Source organism: Bubalus kerabau, chromosome 2 (assembly GCF_029407905.1).
Source record: "Bubalus kerabau isolate K-KA32 ecotype Philippines breed swamp buffalo chromosome 2, PCC_UOA_SB_1v2, whole genome shotgun sequence".
Lineage (NCBI taxonomy): Eukaryota > Metazoa > Chordata > Mammalia > Artiodactyla > Bovidae > Bubalus > Bubalus kerabau.
In genome coordinates, this window is record NC_073625.1 from 67610775 (window position 1) to 67629714 (window position 18940).

An 18940-nucleotide genomic window follows, 5' to 3' on the forward strand; every position below is an offset into this window, starting at 1 on the left:
TGCTTTACTACCCATTTCGAACTCAAACAAGAAAACTGCTCGAATTTTTTTTTTCTAACATCATTTCCACATCTAAAATATACATAAACAGCAAGTAATAAGTCATTAGCAAAAAAAAAAAAAAAATGTGCATTTTAATGACATGTAACTACATTTAAGAATGTATTCCAATATCAAATGGCAAAGTTCAACAATGCAAAACCACAATTACTTTTGCACCAACCTAATATAAAAGACAGAAGAGGCATTCAGCAACTGACTAGCACTGGTGGGCAGGTATAATAACCATTAAAAAAAAAAAAAAAAAAAAAAGGATTCTCTAGTATATTCCAAAAGCATAAACTAGTCAAAAGTCAAGAACTGCACTCATTCATAAATCTCCTAGGTGCATGATCCTCTACCACTATATGTTTTTAAACTATTTATAATAAAATATGTTTTTTAAACATATATGTGTAATATATGTTTTTAAACTAGTTATAATAAAATACTAACTTAAAACTCAGGTTATAATAAAGTAAAATAGAAATAACCCTTTTTAATGCCAACACATCAGATCACTTGTATCATAATGACCAGGCAACAGGTCACGTAGACATTAGTTATGGAAAACTTCAGAAGAGTTGATTTCTACAAAACACACCCAATCTACAAAAATTAAAATCTATACATAAGTCACATGAAGTTGGTAACAAAATGAGACTCGGCCTCAAGACAATACTGAGTAAAACTAGGTCTCCTTCTCCCCATACCTGTCAACAACCCATTCCAAATCTCCAATTCAGACTGCTCTGAGATAACAATATTCTTCTAATTCCAGATCTAGTTAAGATTACTAAAAACCAGAAGGTATTATTTTTAAATGTTTCAATATAGTTAATTCAGTCACCCTTCTCTTCCACCAAGAAAATACATCTCTTGTTTTTCATGGTGGGAAATGTATGGCCTCAAATGTATTTTCTAGGACCGAGCAGCTTACCTGAACTCTTTGTTACAAGCTACGGGGGAAACAAAGTCAAGAATATAAACTGAAGATACCATCTCCCCAGCATTCCCATGGATCTTTTTTACTACAAAGGAAAAGTTGGATACAAATTGTAATAACTGAATAGGGCTCAAGATATATATGTTCCCTGCTTCTCAAAGTGACCTAAGATGTAAAAAAAAATTTTAAGTATATGTGCATGTGTGAAAGTGAAAGTCACTCAGTCATGTCCGACTCTCTGTGACCCCAGGTACTACACAGGCCATGGAATTGTCCAGGCCAGAATACTAGATTGGGTAGCCTTTCCCTTCTCTACAGGATCTTCCCCACCCAGGGATCAAACCCAGGTCTCCAGCATTGCAGGCGGATTCTTTACCAGCTGAGCCATAAGGGAAGCCCTTATGCGCATGTGCATACATAATTAAATGTATATAATTATATATATAACTGAATTCAGTCATATGGTAGAGATCATCATACATTATAATAAAAATATGAGTTTTAAAGATATAGACTTATAATTCTCCATATGTGTGTGTTAAGTCATTCAGTCACGTCCAACTCTTTGCAACCCTATGGACTGTAGCCCACCAGGCTCCTCTGTCCATGAGATTCTCCAGGCAAGCATACTGGAGTGGGTTGCCATTTCCTCTTCAAGGGGAGTAGACTACTGAAAGTCCCTTGGATAGCAAGGAGATCAAATCAGTCAATACTAAAGGAAATTAATTCTGAATATTCACTGGAAGAACTGATGCTGAAGCTGAAACTCCAATACTTTGGCCACCTGATACGAAAAGCCAACTCAGTGGAGAAGACCCTGATTCTGGGAAAGACTGAAGATAAGAGGAGAAAGGGAAGGCAAAGGATGAGACGGTTGGATGGCATCATCAACTCAATGAACATGAGTTTGAGCAGACTCTGGGAGATGGTGAAGGTCAGGGAAGCCTGGTGTGCTGCAGTCCACTGGGTCGCAAACAGTCAGACATGACTGTGCAGCTGAACAACAGGCACCACCACCTCCAGGGGATCTTCCAGACCCAGGGATCGAATTCATGTCTCTTGTGTCTCCAACATTAGCAGGTGGGTTCTTTACCACTAGTGCTACCTGGGAAGCCCTCTAATATTCCTTAACCATGCGGTAATATGGTAGAATTATGGTAGCTACAAATGGTCGATGAAAGAATGCCATGACTTTGTGATCTCCTTGATTTAGAACTTACAACATATTCAGTTTTGTAATCACTAGGGACTTACAACATGCTCCAGTAGGTTTCCTCCTATGTCTGCCCCCTGGCTTTTAAAAGACCTTATAAACACATTTATTACACTGTACAAAATTCTAAACCAACCAGTCTCTCCTATCAGCATCAGAGGATAGAAACAGGGATTTGCTTCATCCCTAGAGCATACTTGGTTTAAAAAAAAAAAAATGGAGTTAAACAAGTATTTGAAATATAATGTTAGATATCAGATGTTGCTATTTCTTTGCTGTTATTATTATTATTGTCATTTGACAAAAGCCCAACCTCTAACCCAAATATGAGCCCTCCAGTCCCAAGTTCTTGTCCTTTTTGAGAGCCCAGTTCTGGCACTATGAATATAAATTTTATATAAACCAAGTCCTCATAAGGGTTCCTTCCTGGCCTCACCAAAGTAAAAAGCCAGTGATTCTACCTCGACTTTAAAGACAGAGTGAGAGAGAGAATAAGAGACAACACTGCAAATCTCAGAGCTCAGAAATAGCTTATAACAAAATGAGGCATACTGAGAAAGGAAACCCCCAAAACTGAAAAAGATGACAAAACATTTTTGCTCTTTTCCTTCCACACACTATGTTGAAGGAATCTTGAAAGCATTTACTTATAGTAAATGTTCCCATTCCTAGTACTGATTTTGAGGGCTTTTTGTGTGTGTGTGTGTGTATATTTTTATTTAAAGCACTATAGAAAGTATTCCCTTTGATCATTCAAATCCATTTTATGCAAGCAACATACTGGAAAATTTTCATGTCACTTAAGTTATACACATCAACTGGAAAAAAAAAAGTGAAAGAAGGTGGAAGGGAGGGATAGAGGGTGGAAGAATCATCTACATTTCCTTTAAAAAAAAAAAAACAAAAAACTTGGTATTTTGAGTGGGATCACACTAAATCCATAAGTCAATTTAAGAAGAGCTAACCAGTTTTACAATCTTAAATCTTTCAATTTGTAAAATACAATATATTTCCAATTATTTCCATATTCATTAATATGTCTCAGTGTTATTTAATAATTTTCTTCTTAGAAGTTCTTACACATTTCTTTTTTATTCCTGGTCTTTAATCGTTTTATGTGTTATAAATGGTAGCTTTAAAATATTTTCTCCTTATCATTCTTTATTATACATAAAAATATAACTTTTGTATATTATCAATTTACATAGCTAAATACATTGTTTCCTGGTAAAAGTATTTTATTGAGAGGTGATTTGTATATAAGATACACCAAACTTAAATGTACAGTCCAGTGAAATTTTTACCAATGAATACATCTATGTAACCACCACCCAAAGATATAGAAAATTTCTATCATTCCCAAAAATTCTCTCATGCCCCTTTTCCAACAGTGTCCTTTCTAGTCTAGTTCTCAGATAATCAGCATTGTGACCACTTCTACCACCATAAATTAGTTATGCCTGTCCTTAAATATCACGTAAATGGATTCATAGAGCAGTTACTCTTTTGCATCGTCTCGTTCACTCAACATGTTGCTTTGGGGATTCCTCCACATTTTTTTAAAGTATCTGGAAAATGTTTTCCATTACATTGCTTTGTATTCCACTGTGTGAATGTACCACCACTGTTAACTATTCTGCTCTTACAAATATTTGGTTGTTTACAGTTTTTAGTTATGACTAATAAACTATGCACTCCTTTCTCAAGGGTCTAGACCTAGGAGTGGAAACAGAGTGTGCTAAGTCCAAGCATAATGTATGTTGAAATACACTAGAAATTTTCAGTTTTCCAAAGTGCTTATACCATGATACATTCTTACCAACAATATATGACACTTTCCAACTGCTTTACATACTTGCTAGTATTTGGTATGTCGGTCTTTCTAACTTGAGTCATTGTGCTGGCTGTACAGTGGTGGCTGTTCTCCAGTGAGGAGACTCACCAAGCTTGCCCCCGAGATTACCACTACTGCTGTGACCTATCATCGTACCCCACAGGGCAACTAGTCCACAATCCTTTACTGAACACCAGTCAAAGAACTCTGTGTTTCTGACACAGAAACTGCACGTTGGATATGTAACTACTTCCAAAAGCAGATCTGTTTCTCCAGTGGTAAGCAAGCTCTTGCCCACTCCTCGCAGACTGACTACACTGGCCCTTGGATCACCTTCCAGTCCACATTCTGACCCTTCTCAGAACTATCAGTGGCGCCTCATGGTTGCTGACACTTTTTTGAGTTACAGTTTTGCTCTCCCAGTCTGACTGGTCATCTCATCCCATACTCAAGAGGCCTTGAAACTAATGCTTCATATTTTCTACTTTTTCAACTTGTAATCTGACAATGGTATACCTTTTATTATAAAAGCCACTCAAAAAAGGAATGATAGTCAAAGAATCGGATGGACCTTCTACACTCTCTACCATCCATGGACATCTGGTATTATTGAGCCTTAAAATTATCCTTACAAATTCACTTCAAAAGATTTGTAATTGCCATCCCTCACCTACTCCTGTTCCAAACATCTTCTTAAGGCATTCAACCCTCATAACTGCCTCCTAGGTATTGATCAAGATGAAAAGAGTGAGAGTTATAGAAACCTATAACTTTTAGGTTATAGGTTTTTAAAATTCAGAATCCTGCCCCAACCATTGCTGGACATGTGGCTTTATTCTTTCCCCAATGACAACTCTAGGCTGTCCTGGTTGGTAAACCCTCCAAGTGGCTCCCAAACTCAATTTATATTCAGACACCTAAGATTCTTTGTTGGACTGAATGATCTTAAAGTGTAAAAATAATTACTTGGACGAGCACACTGCTCATCCAGTTCCTCTACAGTGGCCCATGTAAGCCAAAGCGGGACGTACGAAGAGGATGCACGTGCATGCATGCTAAGTCACTCAGTCATGTCTGACTCTCAAAGAGTCATGGACAATGGCCTGCCAGGCGGCTCTGTCTGTGGGATTTCCCAGGCAAGAATACTGGAGTGGATTGCCATGCCCTTCTCCAGGGGCTCTTCCTAACCCAGGGAATGAACTCGCATTTTTTTACGTCTCCTGCACTGGCAGGTGAATTCCTTACCACTTGTGCCACCTGGGAAGCCCCCATGTAAGCCAAAGTGGGAGGTACAAAGGGTCCATGTAAATTTTACAAAAATGTTATTGTTTCTCTTGTATCAGCCCGTCTGGGTGAAACCTCAGGTACAAGTAGGAAATTATTGGGGAAAAAGGTAAAATTAGAACTACTGGAAAGGGACACACCGATTTTGTAGCAGTGGAGGCACTACTACCACCCCACATCTGTGAGTGTGGGATATGGTAGATGCATGAACACGAGAAACATTAATAATTCTTTGTCTTTCAGAAATGACTTTAGAGCCCTAATGAGAAAGAAAAACACCCTGGTGAGGCTACCCCATATCACAGAATTCTGGCAGTTATTTTTTTTCCAATCACTGAAAATCATTTTTCATTATTTTCATGTGTCTTATTGCCATGTAAATTTGCATAATTTGTAACTTTCACTGTCACTGTTTTTAAGACAATTCTACCTTTTTTCTCTAAGAAATTTTAAGATTTTCTCAGTCTTAAGTGTTCTGGAGTATCACTAGAATGAATTTAGGTGTGGGCTTCTTTTAATTTTTCTAATGGAATTTGTAGACTCATGAAATTATAAGTTATCTTTTCACTTCTAAAAAATTTCTGTGATGATCTCTTTAAATTCTGCCTCTGACCCACTCCTTCCTCTCCTTCTGTAACATCAATTAATGTATGTTAGACCTACTCATTTTATTTGCCATGTCATTCAACCTTTCTCCATATTTTTTATCTTTTTAGCTATCTTTTACATGTTGGGTAATTTCTTCTCATATAGCTTACAGACTACTAACACATTCTTTAGCTATTTCTAATCTACTAAACTTGTGTTCTGTTTTTTTCTCCTTTTTTTACTTAATAATTCTTATTTTCATTTCTAGAAGATATTTTCACAGTTCTTTTTCAAGTAGAGATTTACTGAATTACTAAAGTAACACAAATTTCTGCTGCACAACCATGGTACAATTTCTCAAGGGCAAATCTCATCACTTCCAACAACACTCCTCAAGCCAAGAGAACTATCCTTGCAGTTTTATAGGCGTTTTGGAGAGGGGATACTCCTGATTTACCCTTAAGGTGAATGTCATCCACTGACATAACCACTTTATGAGGGGAAAGCTTCCTACCTAATTACAGACAATGGCCTTTCACGTCCTTTTCCCACATTCAATAGAGAGAGCAAAACTGAAACTCAAGTTTATATGCACAAGCAAATTTTATCATGCCAAAAAGTGAATTTCAGCATTTCAAACTTATTTCCTTGGGTACGTTCTTTCACTTTGATTTAATCTGATTAGAGCCCTTACTATCTGAACAACCCTATAATACTTTCAAGAGATCTTAAAATATTTTATATCCAACAGAAGCAACACATTTTGGTTGATTACACTAGAAAATTTGTTTTAGTCTAGCATATTTCCTGACACAGTTGAAGGCAAGCTGTTTGTAACAATTTTAACTAGAACCTAGACCTACTTTCTACCCAACTTAGTCATTTCACGAAGCAACCATTTTCACAACAAATATGCCTAGCCTAAGCTGCTGCTGCTGCTGCTAAGTCGCTTCAGTCGTGTCCGACTCTGTGCGACCCCATAGACGGCAGCCCATCAGGCTTCCCGTCCCTGGGATTCTCCAGGCAAGAACACTGGAGTGGGTAGCTAGCCACATGCAATTTACTAACAAATTTCAGCCATCCATACTCTACTTGTTCCCTGTCTGAGCAGTAATAAATACATCCAATTCTGATGTTAAAAAGTAACTATATTAAGATGTACACTTTTAAAATGTTCAACTTAAGAAATTTTACCATGAAATTTATGGGTGCTGAAACAGAGTACTCTATGATGTAAAAAGATAGGTTTTAGCATATCTAGTTATACACAGTAACACAGTATTCCAAGTGTGTGAATTCATATTAAAGTATATATACTGAAATACAATAATAGTCAAATGACTCTGGGATTTTATTTAGAAAGATTTTGTCATCAAATAGTTAAATTCACTTTTAAAAATACTTTTTATAAAATATATGTTTAAATATATTTTACCCTTTGAATTTAGAGCCTTAAGTCTTAATAAAATTCACTAGAATACTGTAGTTGTCAAATGTCTAACTAGAATGCTCATCTTCCCTTATTTCTAATACAATGTGATTTATAAATATGCTTATTTACTGCATGTTGCATTTAACATTTTTTGTTACCTGATATTATAAAACCTACACATATCAAGAAAAAAATTACACTGTGCAACAGTAAATACTCCTACTTTAACGGAGTATAATTTTATGTAAAATTTGTCATATAACACTATACCAAGTCTCTGTAATGTTATCTACAATAAAAATAGTTGCAAAATAATTACTATTTAAGGGTATGCTAAAATTAAAAGATCAAGAAGAAAGAACACTATTTTAAAGACATTTTTTCCATTTAGACAAAAATTAATATCTTAAAATATATATAACATATAGTGAATGTAATAAAGATTAGGAATAATATAAACTCCTTCACTTTCAATTTTTTTTTAATTACAAAACACAAGATATAAAACTACTGATACTAACTTGGTATATAATCCTCCAGTCTTGTTTCTATTTATGCAGTAATGTAAATCACTATATACAAAATTATACATGTATTTTAAAAAATATTTGTATCACAGTATATGAGCGTGCTAAATCGCTTCAGTGGTTCTGACTCCTTGAAACCCCATGGACCGCGGGCTGCCAGGCTCCTCTGTGCATGGGATTCTCCAGACAACAATACTGGAGTGGGTTGCTATGCTCTCAGCTAGGGAATCTTCCCAATTCAGGGATCAAACTCAAGTCTCTTATGTCTCCTGCATTGGCAGGCGGGTTCTTTACCACTATTGCCACCTGGGAAGCCATATATTACATTTAATATCTCTTTTTCACATAATAGATCCTCATTGCCCTTAAATATGAATTTCAACTGATGTAGTTCATTTTTAAAATATTTCTTACAAAGCTTAAGTATTATCAAATTTTATAGTTATTCAAGACAATTATATAAATTCCAATTCATGTTTATAAGACAAAACCTAACTTTATAATTTCTCTAAATCCTTCAAAAAATCAGCCTAAATAAAATGACTGAAAATAGATATGCACTTTTGGTTTTTATTTAAAATTACTGGCATTAAATGATATTAGCTACAGTTAAAGAAGAATATGAGTTTTAATTAATTCTTACCATCTCAATATCTTACAAAACAGTTTCCAAAGTAACATTTAGAGACATTAAAAGGTATTACTATGAAAAACTATGTGCCTTTGCTAATAAACATAGCATTTTGAGACATCTCCTATCATATAGTAATCTCAGATTACTCAGAAATACACTATTAAATACTGTGTCAAGGGAAATTATGTGAGAAAGCTGGTACATTCTGCTACCAAACAACTTTGTTAACAGGGAAAAGAACACTGGAGTCATAAGACTCATCTTAGCTGAGTACCTTTGGAAAATCATTTAAGCTCTTCAAAGATAAATTTCTTCCACATTAAGATTAAATTGCCCCTGGCTCCAAAGAGTTGTGTAGATGATTATAGTCTGTTATAATTTAAAGCTGGTTTTTTTTTTTTTTTTTTAAACCAAACTTATTTAATTCTTTGGTGGATCAAACTGTTTCAAACTAAACAGCTTTGGTAATTAAATCAAAAGATGCAATCTTGGAATCTTGCTCATTTCTTTAAAAAAAAAAAAAAGCCTATGAATATACTATCATATTAAAGATCAGAAGTAGGCAAACTATGGCTCATGGGCCAAATCCAGCTGGCTGTCTATATTTTTGTAAATCAAGATTTATTGGAACACAACTGTACTCATTAAATTATGTACTACCAGTGGCTGCTTTTACACTATAACGCTAGAGTTGAGAAACTGCAACAGAAACCAGACAGCCGACAAAGCCTAAAATATTTACAACTGGCATGTTACAGATAAAGTCAGCTGATCCCTGCTATAAAGGACTATAAGTTGAATTGGACAATGGATCCAAAAGGAGTTAGGGAAGAAAACAACAAAATCAAAGTAATATTAATATATATGCTTAAATTTAATGCCTCAAAATGCCACTCCAAAACTAAATCTAAGATTCAAATGCAATGAACATTCTAGTGGCATAAAATATAACAACAATACTGAAGTTTACTAATAGTTTATTTAGAATAATAAAGTACATCTTTGTGCCTCTTCAAGTTAAAGTTAATTATTATTTCTATTATAAATAGTACTTATATCTATACAAATTGCATTTTTACCTGCTAATGGCTTGCTCCTCATCAGTTATTCCAGTCTCCCTGAATGCCCTGTTTGATTCCGCCAAACTCAAGGCAATTGCTCTCTGAAGATCATCTTTATCATCTCCAGTAAGATCAATCACATCTGAAAAGCAAAACTATGTTTCTCAAAATTAAGTCAAACAAAATGAAACGTAATTCCTAATGGACATTTTATACCCAATACACCCTTTCAAATCAAACCCAGCACCAACTTAATTCTGTACAGGAACCTCTCCAAAGAGAATGCAAACACATTTTAAATTGGTTATACTTTGCAATTTAATGTTCTTCCCTATAAAATTAAGAGCATAAATATTTTTCAATAGAGAAGACTCAATACTATGAAGTCTCTGAATAAAAGCTAATAAGCAGAAAGACTGCTAAAAACAGGTTCTATAATAACAAAAATTGAAAGCAACAATTAAACATTTACATTTATGCTTTCCGAAGTTAACCCACATATACACATGTTGCAGTTAGTCCATATAACCTAAACATTTATCAAAGTATAATAATTGGGCTCTCAAAGTTATGTTCCAGAAACTAATTGACCATGTTGTTGTTTAGTCACTAAGTCATATTCAATTCTTTTGGAACCATATGGACCATGGCCCACCAGACTCCACTGTCCATAGGATTTCAGGTAAAAATACTGGAGTTGGTTGCCACGACCTCCTCCAGGGGATCTTCCTGACCCAAGGATTGAACCCAGGTCTCCCGCATTGCAAGTGGACTCTTTATGCTGAGCCACCAGGGAAGTCCAATTGACCATATATACTTATATACACTTTTAAAGTCTGAAAGAATGTATGAAGCTGTTAACAGTGGTTAATTTTGAGAAAGAGGATTAGGGGGGAAAAAAAGTATAAGGATCTCTCGCTTTCTATTTTCTGTTCTATGCTTTTCATTTAATTATAAAAAGAAGTTTTCATTTCACAAAAAGAAAATATACACTACTAAATGAAATGTTTTCTTCAGTGAGAATAAACTAAAATAGTCTTGATGCTGTAAGTATTCTTTCTTAAAAGAATAAAGTCTACAACTATTACCACATTCAGAAAAACTGCCTTGTAATCCAATTTCCCAACATATATTGATCTACTTCCTTAACCCAAAAGTGATCAATTATACCTCTATTATCATTTAAACAATGGCAAACCATAACATGTTGCTAAGTAGGGTATTACTAAATAATAGGATGAGAAAGAGAAGGAAGTATAGCTGTTACTACCTTATCTTTGCATCGCTGGGTTTATGCTGGTTAGTATTTTGGACAAGTTTTATATTCATTTTGTTTATTTGTATTTGAGAAATGTTAAAAATTTTTTTTTCCTTTGTAATCTGAGTATTACAAGAGTGAAACAAGAAAAAGGAGTAAGGAGTGGGACATAAGGTGTCTGAAAGTGACCTACCATCTGAAAGTGAAGTGAAAGTCCCTCAGTTGTGTCTGACTCTTTGCGACCCCATGGACTATACAGTTCATGGAATTCTCCAGGCCAGAATACTGGAATGGGTAGCCTTTCCCTTCCCCAGGGGATCTTCCCAACCAGAGATCAAACCCAGGTCTCCTGCATTGCAGGCAGATTCTTTACCAGCTGAGCCACAAGGGAAGCCCAAGAGTACTGGAGCGGGTAGCCTATCCCTTCTCCAGTGGATCTTCCTGACCCAGGAATAGAACAAGGGTCTCTTGCACTGCAGGTAGATTCTTTAACAACTGAGCTATCAGGAAAGCCCAAAGTGAAAGTGAAAGTGAAAGTCGCTCAGTCGTGTCCGACTTTTTGTGACCCCATGGTCTATAGAGTCCACGGAATTCTCCGGGCCAGAATACTGGCGAGATTCCCTTCTCCAGGGGATCTTCCCAACGCAGGGATCAAACCCAGGTCTCCTGCATTGCAGGCAGATTCTTTACGAGCTGAGCCACAAGGGAAGCCCATCTAGCTAAGGGTTATATTAACTACTTAAAAAAATTTTTCACACTTAGTAACAAATAAAATACATCAACAGATTCAAAAATCTACTTCTATTGTTATATACATTTTTTCCTCCAAACAGTAGCTTATAGGAATACTAAAAATATTAGGAATAACAGTTGGCCATCAGATCAGGTCAGTCGCTCAGTCGTGTCCAACTCTTTGCGACCCCATGAATTGCAGCACGCCAGGCCTCCCTGTCCATCACCAACTCCCGGAGTTCACCCAGACTCACGTCCATCCAGTCAGTGATGCCATCTAGCCATCTCATCCTCTGTCGTCCCCTTCTCCTCCTGCCCCCAATCCCTCCCAGCATCAGAGTCTTTTCCAATGAGTCAACTCTTCGCATGAGGTGGCCAAAGTACTGGAGTTTCAGCTTTAGCATCATTCTTTCCAAAGAAATCCCAGGGCTGATCTCCTTCAGAATGGACTGGTTGGATCTCCTTGCAGTCCAAGGGACTCTCAAGAGTCTTCTCCAACACCACAGTTCAAAAGCATCAATTCTTCGGCACTCAGCCTTCTTCACAGTCCAACTCTCACATCCATACATGACCACAGGAAAAACCATAGCCTTGACTAGACGTACCTTTGTTGGCAAAGTAATGTCTCTGCTTTTCAATATGCTATCTAGGTTGGTCATAACGTTCCTTCCAAGGAGTAAGCATCTTTTAATTTCATGGCTGCAGTCACCATCTGAAGTGATTTTGGAGCCCAGAAAAATAAAGTCTGACACTGTTTCCACTGTTTCCCCATATATTTCCCATGAAGTGGTGGGACCAGATGCCATGATCTTCGTTTTCTGAATGTTGAGCTTTAAGCCAACTTTTTCACTCTCCACTTTCACTTTCATCAAGAGGCTTTTGAGTTCCTCTTCACTTTCTGCCATAAGGGTGGTGTCATCTGCATATCTGAGGTGATTGATATTTCTCCCCGCAATCTTGATTCCAGCTTGTGTTTCTTCCAGTCCAGCGTTTCTCATGATGTACTCTGCATATAAGTTAAATAAGCAGGGTGACAATATACAGCCTTGACATACTCCTTTTCCTATTTGGAACCAGTCTGTTGTTCCATGTCCAGTTCTAACTGTTGCTTCCTGATCTGCATACAAATTTCTCAAGAGGCAGATCAGGTGGTCTGGTATTCCCATCTTTTTCAGAATTTTCCACAGTTTATTGTGATCCACACAGTCAAAGGCTTTGGCATAGTCAATGAAGCAGAAATAAGATGTTTTTCTGGAACTCTCTTGCTTTTTCCATGATCCAGTGGATGTTGGCAATTTAGAAGACTTTTTTTTAATTCCTTAGACAGTATAATTAAACCTTAATAAAAGTGCAATAAAGTGAAAGTCACTCAGTCGTGTCCAACTCTTCATGACCCCATGAACTATACAGTCCATGGAATTTTCCAGGCCAGAATACTGGAGTGGGTAGCCGTTCCCTTCTCCAGGGGATCTTCCTAACCTAGAGATTGAACCCAGATCTCCAGCATTGCAGGCAGGTCTAAAAAAATTCAATCAAATAAAATGTGGAACAGAACAACTGCAATGATACACCTGTCAGCAGGCCAAAGGATTCATATGTCTCGTTTACAAGTCCATCAAACCACAGCTGTAGATGGATGGTGTCACTAGTGTGTGTCATCATTCAGTCCAGCTGAAATATTGATTAAAGCTAGAACTAGAGAGGCATGAAATGAACTCATAAAAATGAGATCATGGTCATTAAAAATGACTAAAACTTGGGTGACTAAAGAGAAAATAATAAAGTAAAAAAAATAACTTGAAAATCACAAAGAAGCAAACAGGTTTGGAGGACTTGATCAAATAGCCCCTCAGACTCCACCGTCTCATCTTCCTAGTATGCTTTCTTCAATGACAGAAGCCAAAAAGATTAAAACCAACCAACCTATTTTCCTGATTCACTTGTAGTTACACTTTTGGGTAAAATTTAGGTTCCACCAATAGGATATACTAGCATGAGATGTGAGAGGCAGCTATGAGGAGGAAGGCACTCTCCTATTGCTTTTGGCTGTTTTTCTCCAGCATGACTGAACAGATGTGGGCTGCTCCACAGTAGCAATCCAGTTTCCAGCTTCCAGCTTGAGGATGTCAAGAGAGAGAGTAGAAGTAGTAACCAGACTCTGTGCTCCAGTGTCCAGGCACAACTTAGTGGCAGTTACCTTATCCTGGCTAGCTCTCCTTGGGCAACAGCTATAAAGCTATGTTCTCAACTGTCCCATGGCAGTCTCCTGATTCACTGTCTCCCTGACTGTGGCAGATGGAGTAGCTTTGCTGGCTGGCCAGTCCTGCAAGAATCTGGGAGTCATTTCAGAAAGCTGAGCTAGAGATCCTTCCTCCAGTGCTCCCACCGATTTTTTTTTTTAACAATCTAGTCCCCTGTATTAAATTTCTTCTTTGAAACTATCTAAAGTGTTTACTGTTTCACAACTGACCAGTAAACTAAGCTGGCTAGAGCAGAAACTCACTTCGAAATAGCAACAAGTTATATTTCGAGCTTTTCATAATTCAGCAATCGTAACTCAAGAAACACAAAAGCAAAAAGTAAGGCAAGATGCTTTTAACCCTATTTCATAAACAAAATAAATGAAGTTGTGAGAAATGAAATCTAATATTATAAGAATAAAAGAAAGGTAGACAGGCTTCAAATTTAAGTCCTCAAATTATTAAATCCGGTGGTCTCCCCTCCATACTAGCAGTGCCCAAGTGTAATCCATGGATTCTTGGGGATCCCCAGTGACTCTATAAGGGAAGGGGTTCCTTAAGTAAAGTATGCTCTCATAAAAAATGTTATGATGTTATCTGTTTTTCCTACTATGGTCACATTTACAGTGATTATGCAAAACAACAGTGCATTAAACCACTGTGTCTTAGCACAAATCAAGGTAGCAGCATCAAGTTACGTAAGCAATTCATTATATTACAACTATACACACTCAAATTCAAAAAAAAAAGCCAATCTCTCTTAAATCCTTAATAAGTGAAATCTAATTTTATGAAATCTCAAACATTGTTTTACATGGTCTTTTACTTCTATGTGACAAAACTGAACATACGCACAGTAGTTCTGTTACATACCTAAAGTACGCTGTTGCTAAAGAAAAAAACACTAGTGCATTGTTTGAGCTACAGGTTGAACTCAATGAATTTTTTTCATGGAGCACTGTTTTTACCGGATATTACAACTTATAAACTACAAACTATGATTATTCAGACATCAGTATTTGACAGACATTTTCTCAAAAAAAGGGGAGCCTGTCACTTGAAAAACAAATGAGACTATCTGCTGCCAATGATAACTATGGAATTTTCAGGCAGAAGTTGCAACTTCAGAAAACTTGTTTCTGTCACTATGAGAGTGATATCTTCCCCATACTTTAAAGGCTTTTCTGGTGAAATCAAGTGGTATTAACAATTTCTATTTGTTTTATAATATAGATGTTCTTCCAACATTTGGAAGGAAATCTTTTCCAAATTACCAATGCATTGTGTTACTAAATCATGCATGGATTAACAAGTCAATCCAAAGAGCAAGGTAAGATCCTCGGAGCATCTTTTGTTCTAATACTTGGTCTCTGACCCAGTTCCTGATAAAGAGCTCCTATATCACTTGGCATTTCCTAGGTGACAGGAGCATCTTTTGTTCTAAAGAGATGACTCTTGGTGGGCTCCATACTGACTTCAGGATGGGCCAGAAAGACTAAGTCATGATGAGAAGCTTGCAACTTGGAGCCCCATGTCCCATCCTCTAGAGATATATATGAGGGACTGGAGATTAAGTTAACAAACAATCAAGCCTACTTCATGAAACTGCCATAAAAATTCCCAAAGTACAAGGTCTGGAGAGCTTCCAGATTGATGAACATATCCATATGCTGGGAGGGTGGTACATCTCAACTCCACAAGGCAGAAACTTCTGGCTTGGGACTTTTCCAGACTACAGAGGTGTGCTCTATACACCTCTCCATCTGGCTGTTCATCCTTTATCATAGCCTTTAATATAATAAACTAATAAAAAGTGTTTCCCTGAGTTGTGAGCCATTATAGCAAATAATCAAACTTGAGGGGGTCACGAGAACTCCCAATTTGAACTCAGGTCAAACAGAACATAGGTAACCTAGGGACCCATTACTTGTGACTGGTGTCTAAGGTAGGAGTTTTGTGGGACGGAGAATTTAGCCTGTGGTATCTGCTGCTCACTTCACGTAAATGGTGTCAGAATTGTAAAACACCCAGCTGATGTCATAGAACTGATCATATATAGGGAAAAACAACCTCACATATCTGGTATCAGAGGAATTAAGTGTGAGCAGAGGAAGAAAAAGTAATTATAGTCTTTAATGCTAGGAAGACTGACTGACCAGACTATCGGTCCTTAATTGAAATTCTGAGATTTGCTCCTTTAAGCAATGGAGAAGGTTTAGTATAGTTTCACTTTAATTACAATAATTTTCTCCATGATGTTCATAAAGCTTCTTCTTTCCATAGGTTATTTTAGAACCATACAGCAATACTGAATTATTATAACCTACATGCATATCAAATACACATGATTTTAAGAACAGATATTAAGAAAGTAAAACATTATTTTAATAATGATTGATCCTAAATTTAATCTCTTTCTAGAGTTTAGTAGAATGATTTCTGTAAAATATGTAATGAGCTATCAATTTCACAATGAAAAATAATCCTCTATGATTTTCTTATGTGCTTATTCAAAAAAGGAACAGAACATGCTTTCAGTTCAGTTCAGGTGCTCATTCGTGTCCAACTCTTTGCGACCCCATGGACTGCAGCACGCCAGGCCTCCCTGTCCATCACCAACTCCCGGAGTTTACTCAAACTCATGTCCATTGAATCAGTGATGCTATCCAACTATCCCATCCTCTGATGTCCCTTCTCCTTCTGCTTTCAATCTTTCCCAGCATCAGGGTCTTTTCAAATGAGTCCGCTCTTCACACCAGGTGGCCAAATTATTGGAGTTTCAGCTTCAACATCAGTCCTTCCAATGAACACTCAGGACTGATCTCCTTCAGAATGGACTGGTTGGATCTCCTTGCAGTTCATCGGACTCTCCAGAGTCTTCTCCAACACCACAGTTCAAAAGCATCAATTCTTCAGTGCTCAGCTTTCTTTATAGTTCAACTCTCACATCCACACATGACTACTGGAAAAACCATAGCCTTGAATAGATGAACCTTTGTTGGTAAAGTAATGTCTGCTTTTTAATATGCTGTCTAGGTTGGTCATAACTTTTCTTCCAAGGAGTAAGCATCTTTTAATTTCATGGCAGCAATCACTATCTGCAGTGATTTTGGAGCCCCAAAAAATGAAGTCTGATACTGTTTCCACTGTTTCCCCATCTATTTGCCATGAAATAATGGGACTGGATGCCATGATCTTAGTTTTCTTAATGTTGAGCTTTAAGCCAACTTTTTCACTCTCTTCCTTCACTTTCATCAAGAGGCTCTTTAGTTCTTCTTCACTTTCTGCCATAAGGATGGTGTCATCTGCATATATGAGGTTATTGATATTTCTCCTGGCAATCTTGATTCCAGCTTGTGTTTCTTCCAGCCCAGCGTTTCTCATGATGTACTCTGTATATAAGTTAAATAAGCAGGGTGACAATATACAGCATTGACGTACTCCTTTTCCTATTTGGAACCAGTCTGTTGTTCAATGTTCAGTTCTAACTGCTGCTTCCTGACCTGTATATAGGTTTCTCAAGAGGCAGGTCAGGTGGTCTGGTACTCCCACCTTTTTCAGAATTTTCCATAGTTTATTGTGATCCACACAGTCAAAGGCTTTGGCATTGTCAATAAAGCAGAAATAGATGTTTTTCTGGAACTCTCTTGCTTTTTCAATGATCCAGCAGGTGTTGGCAATTTGGTCTCTGGTTCCTCTGCCTTTTCTAAAACCAGCTTGAACATCAGGAAGTTCACGGTTCACATATTGCTGAAGCCTGGCTTGGAGAATTTTGAGCATTACTTTACTAGCATGTGAGATGAGTGCAACTGTGCAGTAGTTTGAGCATTCTTTGGCATTGCCTTTCTTTGGGATTGGAATGAAAACTGACCTTTTCCAGTCCTGTGGCCACTGCTGAGTTTCCAAATTTCTGGCATATTGAGTGCAGCACCTTCACAGCATCACCTTTTAGGATTTGAAACCGCTCAACAAGCTTTAGTAGTAAATGATTTCTAATTGGCAAAAGTAAATTACAAAAATTTAGCCTTTGTAAAAAATTCCATCCAATGCCAAGAGACAACCTTGGTAAAACACTACGCTTTCTTTCAACCAATCCTCTCTTCATTATTAGAATAAATATGAACCAAATTCAAGAGCACAAGCATGTTAGTGTCAGCTGAGTAACACTGCAGAAAAAGCACAGTACAAAAACCTATGAACAGTACTCGCCAACATTTCAAGACTGCCCAAGATAAAACATTTTTTTCCTGTAAAGTCAGAAATACACACATCAAAACATAACATTCACCTTAATAAATCCTTCCAAAAACTTACACACCAACTACCAAACATTTCTCTGCTAACTCCGAAATACAGAGGGCCATCAACAATAAATCAGACTTCAAATGTATACATTATTTATCATTCATAATTCATTTTCTCATGAAATGGTACATAAAATGACAAAAGGAGTCCAAGTTAGTTCAGAAGAGCCAATTTAGCCCATAATCTAATTGAACTACAATGTATGTAAGATTGTAGTTACATCTACAATGTAAGATTTTGATTTAGGTGGGAAGAAAGTTCTTTCATTATTTTCCTCACCTACATAAGGCTAACCCTAGGGGAAACATTTTTCTTTTTTTTTAATAAGCCAAACTTATACTTACCATCAGCAAAGATTTCTAGGCAGAGAAGTGATATGAATAGAAAGAACCGTTTGGAAAGTTAAGAATTAAAAGTGCTGAACAAGTGTTTGAGAAGAGTTGTAATAAGAATATGTACCAGGGCAGAAAAACTGAAGGAAAAAGTAGGCACGTAAAAACTGAAAGAGAAACACTGAAGGGGAAAGCAGGCACATAAAAAGTGACAGAACTGCCAACTACACGGTGGTTCTGGGAGGTGAGCAAAGCTGGAGGGGACAAAAAAAAATAATCACTGAGCCACCAAAAGGCAGGGGATGCCCTTGAAAGAAAAAGGCAAAGATGAAGAAAGAGATCATAAGCAGGTGAATGGAAATGAGGAAAAGACCATTCTCAGCCTTACTCTGCTTCAACTGCGGTTGCTGTCCTCACCACTCACCTCCTGAGCCAAAAACACTCCTGCCTCAAAGCCCCAGCCTGGGCCACACTTCCCTCAGATTTCCTGGAGGTTCAGCCCCTCTCTTCCTGAG

At 37.1% G+C, this 18940-nt stretch overlaps 1 protein-coding gene across 6 annotated transcripts in view; it reads right to left on the reverse strand.

Moving 5' to 3' along the window:
- USP25 (ubiquitin specific peptidase 25) overlaps window positions 1-18940 on the reverse strand; it is a 158022-nt gene that overhangs the window by 102727 nt on the left and 36355 nt on the right. For all 6 annotated transcript variants that reach the window (XM_055567793.1, XM_055567791.1, XM_055567795.1 and 3 more), the window contains one exon: window positions 9577-9700. In XM_055567793.1, coding sequence (XP_055423768.1) covers window positions 9577-9700 — 124 coding nt within the window. The remainder of the gene's footprint in view (window positions 1-9576; window positions 9701-18940) is intronic.